Raw genomic sequence first — 10,878 nt, 5'->3', positions numbered from 1 at the left:
TTACAGGTGACTGGGCGGGTGCTTGCTGAATATGGTGAATAAAAGCGGACCGGCCATGGATCCGTAGGACATTCCTTGGGTTATCGGAAGGTTCGGCAGGCTCCCATGCACCACCTGTCTCTGACCACTCAAATAAGTTTTGAACCAACCAGGGTTGGATATGCCACCTGCACCACCCGCCACCTTCCCGCACCACCCGCCACCTTCCCGCACAATTTAACAAAAGATCACGAGATGAGTTGGAAATGGCAACGTTCCATCTCGCTCTTTTCCCTCCATTATGTTACTAACACCACCTAAATGCAGCGCCCGAAGGGAAGTGTCGCTTCATCATCGGAAGTCCGCATCTCCAAGCCCGAGTGCACGAGGCCCAGACGGATTTGAGAGCCGCGACGTCCACGTGTGCGGGCGCTTCCGGAGTCGGCATCCGTTGCGCCGCCGCCGGCGGCTGCAGAGCAGTGCGTCCCCGCCGCCGGGACCGTGCGTCCGCCCTTTCGCCGGTGTCATCGGCCATGGCAGCCGCCGGCGTCACCTGCCTGCTGCTGCTGCTCAGCGTGCTGGTCACGGTGAGACTGGCCTCGGCCGACACGGCCGCTGTCCCGCCATGGGGGTCAGCCCTCCTGGCGGGGTCAGTGGGGTCAGTCCTCCTGGCGGGGTCAGTGGGGTCAGCCCTCCTGGCGGGGTTAGCGGGGCCAGTCCTCATGGCGGGGTGGGTGGGGTCAGTCCTCCTAGCGGGGTCATGGGGGTCAGCCCTCCTGGCGGGGTCAGTGGGGTCAGCCCTCCTGGCGGGGTCAGTGGGGTCAGTCCTCATGGCGGGGTGGGCGGGGTCAGTCCTCATGGCGGGGTGGGTGGGGTCAGTCCTCCTGGCGGGGTCACGGGGGTCAGTCCTTCTGGCCAGGTTACTGTCTTCACATGACCTGAAGTGTTGTAGATTGGCAAGCGGGAGGGATTTTGAGTTATGGTATCAGCAAACTTCTCATAGAAACATGATCTTGGCTCGATCTAGGTTTAACGTAACGTTGAAAAGCATACCAGTAAAATTCTTCATACGTGTAATTGCTTAATTGCTTTGAGAATGAAACGAACGAATGAAGTAAACAAATGTTGCTGCTGAGTTCATCATTTTATCATCTTCCAGCAGAAAAAAAGGGTCCAGTAGAAGTTTCAACGACAGAAATCGAGCTCAGATCCCCGTGCCAGCCGTGTATTGTTTGACGGCGTGGTTGCCTGGCGCAGAGTGAGCCAGTCGAGAGGCAGCCTGGCCGCCTGCCGTGTCCGGCCGTCTGCACGTGCCACCAGACGCCGCCCAGCCACGTGCCGCTAGTACGCTGGCACGAGACGGGAGACAGGGACCACGAATCGCAGCACCACTGGGACTTCTACCACCACCACGAGGTTTGGCGTCGCGCTCGGAGCAGCGCCCCGGCGGTCCGCGGGAGACACGGCCCAGCCTGAAGACATCTCGAGGATTTGACCACGGGCTACCCCACCTATGTGCGATTTCGCTCGCCGCGCATCGCGATACGCTGGTGTGTAGATATCGTGCTGTTCTGTCTCCAACTTCTACAACGGTGACCGCTCCTCAAAGACAGGGCCATTACGCTCCTGAACATGACAGTGTCCGCCGCCCGCTCGGCCATTTACATCCGTCGCCTGCCTGTCGACCAGGGCTTGAACCATACGGCAGCGGAGGGTGGACATGAAGAGGAGGAGTCAGTGCTCTCCGTGGTGTGCGTGCTGCAGCGCGAGACTGAGGCCGCCCAGCTTATGAGCAGTCTGCCGGCCGATACCCAGGTCAGGTCACTGACGTACCCATGTAGATGACGACAACGTCCACAGATGGCACTGCCTGATTGCCATGGTAAGGTTACACGACGCGTTGTCACACGGGACAATTATTGCGCTGACACACTGTCACCTGACGCAGTGCCATGTACGACATATTGCGACACGTGGCGTATCGTTATTTGCAGTGTTTTATCAAACTCACACGGCACGGAATCACATACGCTACATTGCCACATACGACACTGTGTAAACATTTACTAACAACACATTGCCACATACGACACTGACTAAAATGGCTTTACACGCGCGGTTCGTTGTCAACTGTGAGAAACTGTCCCGCAGGTTGCATTGCCTCGCACCACATTTTGTTGTGCATGCTACATTGCTACTTGCAACAACTGTCACACGTGACACGTTTTTAAGCGTAGCAAATCATAGGACACGACACACTCCCACACAGGACGCATTGTCACATGCGGCACATGGGTTAACGTCATAAACTGACACACTGCCAAATTGCCACACGAGATATTTTCGCAAGTGACACATTGCCACTCAGAACACATGAATTACGCGTCATAAATTGTTGTGTGTGTCATTAATTGACACGTATGCCACACCGTCGCACGTGATTTTCACAAGTGACACATTGACAATCAGGACACAACGGTTGCACGCGATGACACGCGACACTCATGCAGCACGCTCTCGTGTTGTGGGCGCGAGATCACCGGCAGGCATCTCAGATACAGGAGCACACGCACACCTTGCGGCTTGCCCGGGGTACTCGGAACACCGCCACTGGCGGGCTCATCATCATCGGCATGTGCGAAGGATACAGCTCACCTCGAAGCGGGACCCACCCGCCATCACTTCAACTTGTCGAGAGCCAGCCCAATAAATATCTGTCTTCTGCGGTGCTAACAGCCCGTTCCTGTTGTGTTTTAGTGGCCCGTTCCTAGCCTGCTCTCACCGCCCATTTCATTTCCGTTGCTGCTGTCATTGGGGCTTAACGACGCACTCAGGTGCTGAGACTATATAGGGTCGCCTGCATTTCCCCATAGGGGGGGGGGGGGGGATGGACGCCGCGGGGAATCGAACCCCTTACCTCCTCTTTCTCGGATACGCAGCTTAACCACTACATTAACGGCGCCCGTTGATTTTTTTCCGTTCTGACCACTCACCTCCTTTTCGTTTTGATTGCCGTTTCTTCCTTGGTTTTAGCCGCCCTGCTTTGTTCTGACATACATTTCTGGTTTCGACCGCCCTCTCACAGCGGTTTGACCGACTATTCCAGTTCCCTTCTCACCAGCCTCAGTCTGCCAGTTCTCGTTTCACCCTGATCACATGTCTCTGTTTCACTCCGGCTTTTCATTTTTGTGCCGTCTTGGCTGTCCTTTCCAGTTCCCTACTGACAGCCAGTTTCCGTCACGTTTTGGCCATTTGATTCCGTTCTGTACTGACTAGCCGCATCTGTCCCGTTCCGGCCGGCGTTTCAGTTTAGGTCTGAACATCAACCCCCTCTTCTTTTGATCCTTTTGGGCACTTTGGGGCGTCGATCTGCTCCAGCGTGTTGATATTGATCGGCCAACCAGCTGAGGTGCTCCGAGCACAAGGACACACTGCGACGACTCACCCTCGTGTCATTCTGCCCGCTCGCCTTCAGATCTCTCTAACCGCCTACGCGCCGCTCCGTTCCAGTTCCTGTCGCTGCTGCAAGCGCCCGACATGCAACCGACCTACCTGCGCGTCGCCGAGTTCGACGGTGTGCGCCAGCTGCGCGGTCTCGAGATCCAGGGCTACCACACACACGACGAGCATGAGCACGCGGCGGCCGGCGGCCTGCACGCCAATGACCTGGCGTCGCTGCTGGCACGCGCCGACCGTTACCACGGTCTGCTGGAACCGGGCGCCGCGCCGCGCAGCCTCATCACGCTCAGCGACAGTGCGCTGCGGGGCCTGACGAGGCTGGAGTACCTCCACCTGGAGCACGTGCTGCTGAGTCCAGACCCGGCCGGGCCCAGCGTGGCCGAGTACCGTGTGGAAGAGCTGGACGGCGCGTCCGCGCCGCACAGCCTGCTGGTCGAGGAGCAGCCGCGCATCGTGCCGTACGAGGAGTTCCGGCAACGTCAGGCGCCGCGCTATTCCAACTTTGCCAATCTGACGGCTTTGCGCTTCCTGCGACTGGCGCACGCCGGGTTAGAGGAGATCTCGTGGGAGCTGTTCGAGGGGCTGGACGCGCTGCGCCAGCTGAGTGTCGAGCACCAGCTGCTGCGCACTGTGCCCGACTTCGCCTTCTACGGCTGCCCGAACCTGCGCCGGCTCTCGCTCGCCGACAACCTGCTCACTATCAACATGAAGAGCTTTGCCGGGCTGCTCGACCTCGAGGAGCTCGACCTCTCCAACAACCTGATCTCAGAGCTGTCGTACATCTCGCTGGCGCCGTTCCCGCGCTTGCGCGAGCTCAGCCTGCTCGGCAACCCGACACAGCTCGTCTACAGCGGCGCGCTCGACATGATGAACCGCACCGAGGTGCTGCGCTTGGGCGGCGCCGACGTGCCGCTCGAGCTGATGCCGCACGCGCTCGACCATCTGGCCGAACTGCGCGAGCTGACCGTGGCCAACGTGACGCTGCCGGCGCTGACAGGCGTCGAGTTCGCCGCGCTGCCTCGGCTGGTCGAGCTCGAGCTGCATGGCTCGGTGCCACGCCTGGAGTTTGACGCGCTACGCTCCAACGGAGCGTTGGAGCGACTCGACCTGTCGCGCTGCCACCTGGAGGAAGTGTCGCAGGACGCGTTCCTCGGCTTGGCGCGCCTCACCGTGCTCGACCTGTCGCACAACCTGCTGGAGGATCTGCCGTCCGAGGTGTTCAGCCCGCTGGTGGCCCTGCGCGAGGTGTATCTGCACCACAACCTGCTGAGCTGGCTGTCGCCGGCCGTGCTGGGCCCGGTGCGGCCCAAGCTGCTCCAGATACATCACAACCCGTGGGAGTGCAGCTGCCAGCTGTCCTTCCTCAGCGCCGCCATGACCAACAAGGTGCGTGTGGAGGGACGAACGCACCTGACAGGTGGTCTGGGCGGGGCCTGGGAGACCGCAGCTCGGTACCCCTGCAGACAGCTCCTGAACCGTCGTGTTCGACTACCGTCATGCGGCCGAAGTGGGCGTCTAGTCGCGTTCCGTATTGATGGTTAGCTCCGGCTGGTGCTTGCTGGGAGAGATAACCACATTCAGTGTGATTTTATGCCTACCGCCGAACCAACGTGAACCAAGGCCAGGTGAGCTAGTGTACTTAGACATGGGACACAACAAAATTTCACGTGTCTATTGATTAGCCAATTCTGGGATTGAGTGAAAAATACGGGCATTTTTGTAGAGACGACTGAGTAAAACATTTGCTGAACATGCTCTATAACACCTCAAGATTCAGGTTACATGCGACAATGTTGATACGAATTCGCTTATTCACCTTTGACCTCTACCGCAAATAATCTGTAAGCACTGGTTCATCCTACATTCATCGCTGTTAAAGCGCAGGCATAGTTCGAATGCTTCCGGAGCTTTGTCTTGTACCTGTAAGTTGCAAGCAAAACAATATAGATGTGCACCACCCAGTACAGAGAAGCTCATGCGTTGTCACCTTTCGCTCCATTTGCTAGGTATGGCTCATTGGGACCATGCACTCGCTACTTGCGTAAGCCACCGGCGCTCCCCTCATCCCGCCAGTCTGCTCGATACTCCCTGTCCCATAGCCGCCCGCGTCTCACCTTCCGTTCACCACAGGTGCGCAGCTCACGGGCGACCATCTGCCGGTGGGACAGCAGCGCCCCTAGCGGCCGCGTGTGCAAACACGAGGAGCGCGAGCACCTGACCTACGACGTTCGCGTGGAGCCGCGCTGCCACCAGCCGGAACAGTACCGCCACTGGGGCCTGTACGAGGTGCTGCGGCGTGAGCTGCGCTGCAAGCGTGCGCCGCCGCCCCCGACCGCCGCCCGTGGCGGCAAGTACTTGACGCTGGGCGAGGCCGACGACGCCGACTATCAGCTGATCGCAGCCGACGACGTGGTGCTGCTGGACGACCCGACCGAGTACGAGGACTATGGGGAGGCGGACGCCGGGTACGCGGACGAGGAGTTGGCGATGGCCGAGTATGCGGCGGACGACTATGGGGAGGAGGCGGAGGCGGTGGAGGCGGCGGAGGCGGCGGAGGCGGCGGCTCCGGTGGAACCCGCCCTTGTCACGGAGGGCTATGCTACCATCTCGCCTGAACTGTTCGCCATGCTGTCCAAGAAGGCGCAGAAGCTCGAGCTGGAGAGGATGAACCCCAAGTTCCGCAAGCACTACAAGCTGTGAGGCTATCAGAGCAGCGGGCGGGGTAGATTGCGTCACTCCATGGTTGGCTGGTGAGCCGTGGCTGACAGGCAGTGACTCTCCGCGTGCCACCCGCTAACAGTGACTTCCGCGTGCCACCCGCTGACAACGGCTCTCCGCGCGCATCCACTAACTGCGGAGGAACGCCACGCCCGTCGTTATTCGTAGGCTAGCAAACCACACTGCAACCACTGCGGTGGTCGCGTTGACAGAACGCCGTTCGGGTGGAGGCGTTTGTCCCTTTGCCCCCCCCCCCCCCCCACAACTCCAAACGCTCACCATGTCCGTTGCATTCCAACTCCGTCGTATCTGATTTTGACTTTGTAATTACATGTACGATGTCGACTCGTAAGCCTAATACACTGTACTATATCACTAAGCGTGCTGCTTGGATCGTATGTGACATCCCTCTGCGTTGGTCTCCAGCGTTGTGCGTGCTTGTCGTGGCATGCTTCGGAGCCGCGGGGGCGGGCCCAGCGCTGACCCTGCCCCCAGCCCCAGCGGCGAGCGACCGGAGGTCCGCTGCGGATCTGTGTTTGTCATCCAGAGTGTCCAGCGGCTGACCCCCGAGTGCCGCTCATCATGCCAACATCCGGAGCGTCCAGCGGCTGACCCCTGAGTGCCGCTCATCATGCCAACATCCGGAGTGTCCAGCGGCTGACCCCTGAGTGCCGCTCATCATGCCAACATCCGGAGTGTCCAGCGGCTGACTCCTGAGTGTCATGCCAACATCCGGAGTGTCCAGCGGCTGACTCCTGAGTGTCGCTCATCATGCCAGCAAGCCACGTCGAAATGCACGCAGGGCCGATGTTGTTTGTTTTCCGGTACCGGTCATGCCCCCGCGGAAACGCCTCGCGCGACCAGCGCTCGCAGGCGCCATAAACGTGCCACGCGTGCTAACCCACAACTGCGTGGGCTGGGGGCAGGGGATCCAGGACTTCGTCGAGAGGGGCGGGGAGGGGGGGTACGCAACCTTTTGGACCCCTTAATTTTCAACTTTAGAGCCTCTCCAGAAATCCTCATATCTCGTTAAGCACATTGCAGCCTTTAAATCTTACGATTCTTAGAATACTCTTCATACGGGAACACATCGTACTGTGCGTATCCCTAGTAAATGAGACATGCCAGGCATGCTCATGTACAGAGTGTAGTTCTTCTTCTCCAGATCATGGCAATCTTATCATTTGTGGGTGATGATTTAGGAAAAATGGCAAAATGAACTAAAGTTGTCTGCTGGATGCAATCAAAATCAAACATGAACATGATTTCTAGGTTAATTGGGGCAAGCCGGCTAGTTGATGTGATCAGCTGCTGGTTGATGTTTCATGCAGAGTATTGTTTATCTGTTACGAAGGAGTACAAAGTATCCTAGCATTCGAAATGCATTGAGACTGCGATGCACAAGTATCCTATGTGTCACGATTGAATAACCGACGGAAAATAACGCAAGACGACGTCGGCGGCACGTATGACAGTTCTATCCACTAAGCTGTAAGATCCTCCATTCACTTAAGGAATACCCAAAACCCAGCTTGGAAGGCCCGCAGAGGATCGAGCGTTTTCGAGCAGGCTATCAAAAGGGTCCTGACAAAACCGTAGGGCCCTAAGCATGTGGTAGAACATTGGAAGGGTTCTAGGCAAATGAAGAGAGCCGATGGGGATATTGTGAGTGCCCCAGTAGGTTACTTGGACCAGCAGTGCAGGCGGTGAGGGGACATGCGGGACACGTGGCTCCCCTCGGAGCCTACGATTATAAGGGCCGATCGAGGGACCGAAGGGTTTCAAAAGGCCGCCCGGAGGTCCCAATCGGGGACCATAGACCCACAGGGCCGAGCACTCCAATGCCAGGCAGATGGCCTGCGCGCTGATTAGGGGTCCACTGAGTCGTTAAGGGCCTATATTTTGGTCAGACATCACCAGTAGCGCACAGTCGACTCTGTGGCTGCATGGGCCTAAGGACCCGTTCCCCAAGCAAGGGCAAAGCCGGAGCCAGCGATTTACATTGTTCGGGTTGTCACGGCGCCATACAGGGGCCCAGGGGCCACAGGGTATTGTCAAAGGGCCTCGAGTCGATCAGAGGCAGTTGTTTTGAGAAGACTCGAAAGAGCCTATAGGGCCAACACCAGGTCCGACGATACAAGCGCGCGATAGGAGGGTCTGAGGCATAATGACAGGTCGGAGCTTTATTCAGGGGCCCCGTCCCGAGACGATGGACCCTCAAATATCGCCACCGGGCGAATCGCGCCGATCTGGAACCCCTTGAGTCGATATCGGCCTATGTGTCAGTCAGGTTTGAGTTTTGCATTTTGAATAAACGACCAAGATCACGCTAAGCAGTAGGTTCCCAAAAATATCATGTTAACATAGGTGATTTTAGTTCAGCGACCTATTCGGGCCTTTGAAAAGTGCATGGAAGATGTAACATGTTTCTCTTATCAATAAATTCGAAATGAGCACCCAAACTCCCTCATACAGCAAGCCCTAGCGTAATAAAACAGATCGGTTTTGACCTTGGTCTGGCGTGCAAAACTGACCATAGGTCAATGGAACTTGCATATGCAATTGTTGCGTTACCAAAGAAAGCATCTCAGAGATGTGTGGGTCTCGTCTAAGACTCCGTTTGTTGCATCAGATTGTACGATTCCCTAGAAATTGGCTTCGCAGAACTCATATCCTGAATTTGACCTGCCGTAGGTCGGCGACCTTACGGGGTACATCCAGATTTTTTCCTTCAAACGCTCCGCTATTCAATTGTCTACAGCTATGCAAAATTTGGCGACGCGCAGATCGCGCCATTCGGAAACCATTCTGGACAAAACCTTTGGAAGAGGGGTCTTTTTGACCCCGCGCGAAGCCCGCGGTAATGCAAATTATTAACCCATTTTTGATATTATAATTTACATTCGCGAAATACTTCGATATCCCTGTATAAATTTTCTCAGTTTTATTCGGTTTAAGAAAAGGTTACTAGACCATTGTGAAATGGAGGGCGCCGGTGAATTATTTCATGCAGTCATTTACCGCACGATTTTTCAGTTCATGTGCTATAAACATCAGGCAGAATTGATCTCGTGGTAGCATCTGACCTATATTCCTGCTACAGAACGTAAAGATGTGTAACACACACGCACACACACAAAACACACACACACACAACAAACACACAAACACAAACAAAACACACAACACAAAACACACAAACAAACACAAAACAAACAACACAACACCAACCACACACAAAAAATATATATATGGTGTGGTGTGTGTGTGTGTGTGTGTGTGTGGGTGTGTGTGTGTGTGTGTGGGTGGTGTGTGTGTGTGTGTGGTGTGTGTGTGTGTGTGTGTGTGTGTGTGTGTGTGTGGTGGTGTGTGGTGTGTGTGTGTGTGTGTGTGTGTGTGTGTGTGTGTGGGTGGTGTGTGTGTGTGGTGTGTGTGGGTGTGTGTGTGTGTGTGTGTGTGTGTGTGTGTGTGTGTGTGTGTGTGTGTGTGTGTGTGTGTGTGTGTGTGTGTGTGTGTGTGTGTGTGTGTGTGTGTGGTGTGTGTGTGTGTGTGTGTGTGTGTGTGTGGGTGTGTGTGTGTTGTGTGTGTGTGTGTGTGTGTGTGTGATAAAAACATGCCATCATTCACAAATCGACCATACCCGACGGTTTTTTTGGAGGCCTTTTGCGATCGGGAGCCTTTTGTCAGCCTTGTCCCACCTTGCCAGGGCTCTGGCTGCGCTCTTGACCGGGACTAACGTGACAGGCTCCTGAACAACCGAGAATACCCTGGCAATTTAGCATATGGGGTGCCCGGCAATGGTGTATAGCAAACGCTTCGCACAAATGGGAAGCAACCGTGGAAGGCTCCTGACTGACAGAAGTGCATGACATATTAGCGCCAAGGGCCCCAGCAATACCGCAGGGCCCTCCGAACAAATGCAAAAAGGCATAGGCAACGCAAAAGGCTCCTTGATGGTCGGAATAGCCTTGAAAGTGAACACATGGTGCACCAGAAACAGGGTAGGTTCCTGAACAGTATGATGAATCTTAAAATTTCCAATTCACAACCTTCTAAATTCTTGAAAAACTATTTTTGTCTACTCGTGGGTTCTTATTTTCAGTTCTCCTGTGACAATTCTTGCGACTGTGCTTCATTGCATGAAAGCCCAAAGACGTCTAGTTTTGTTGCGTTTTGTGTATGACACTACGTCTGTTCGAGACCCAGGAGGTGTCATGGTCCCGTGCCCCGCCCCCCCCCCCTCCCGATCCTCCCTGTCAGCGTCTTTCCCCCGTTTTAGGACTGCAGCTCTGAAATAGTCTTTGCAGTTGCCTGCAACCTGATCAGGCGGTCGGGGGAGCTCGAATGGACCCCCTGGAGCACGCTAGTGGCGCCACCACTGCTGGCGGTGGCGCTAAAATCGCTTCAGAGGGGAGGAATGAATCCACGCAGCCCATCGCCGTGGCCGGCGACACAGATATATTAGGCTCTGTACTGAGAAAAGAAAAAGTGACAAGCGTGGGTATTCGTCCCTGTTCTCACAAAATGCGGCATTTGTACCCGAAGGCTCCGCAAAAAGAAACGTTCACTGATGTGTTTCGCAAACATTGATGTTGTGTCTGATGCGGTGTGCAGCCAGAAACGAAAATCCACTTAGGAGACATGTCGATTACGCAGTTTGTTCAACCCACGCACGCAGTTTCACACCAATGCTATACCGATGATCTTATCAGTCAGATGTAC

At 55.8% G+C, this 10,878-nt stretch overlaps 1 protein-coding gene across 1 annotated transcript; it reads left to right on the top strand.

Moving 5' to 3' along the window:
* Window positions 1–461: 461 nt before the first annotated feature.
* LOC119102807 (insulin-like growth factor-binding protein complex acid labile subunit) lies at window positions 462–6,535 on the top strand. Its single transcript, XM_037226263.1, has 5 exons — window positions 462–566; window positions 1,237–1,395; window positions 1,669–1,794; window positions 3,490–4,824; window positions 5,569–6,535. The coding sequence occupies exons 1-5, from the start codon at window positions 513–515 to the stop codon at window positions 6,136–6,138; spliced, it is 2,244 nt and encodes a 747-aa protein (XP_037082158.1). The 5' UTR covers window positions 462–512; the 3' UTR covers window positions 6,139–6,535.
* The last annotated feature ends 4,343 nt before the right edge of the window (window positions 6,536–10,878 follow it).

This window comes from Pollicipes pollicipes, unplaced genomic scaffold, assembly GCF_011947565.3.
Source record: "Pollicipes pollicipes isolate AB1234 unplaced genomic scaffold, Ppol_2.1 Scaffold_2555;HRSCAF=2994_pilon_pilon_pilon, whole genome shotgun sequence".
NCBI lineage: Eukaryota > Metazoa > Arthropoda > Thecostraca > Pollicipedomorpha > Pollicipedidae > Pollicipes > Pollicipes pollicipes.
This window is presented reverse-complemented; position numbering and strand designations above follow the sequence as displayed.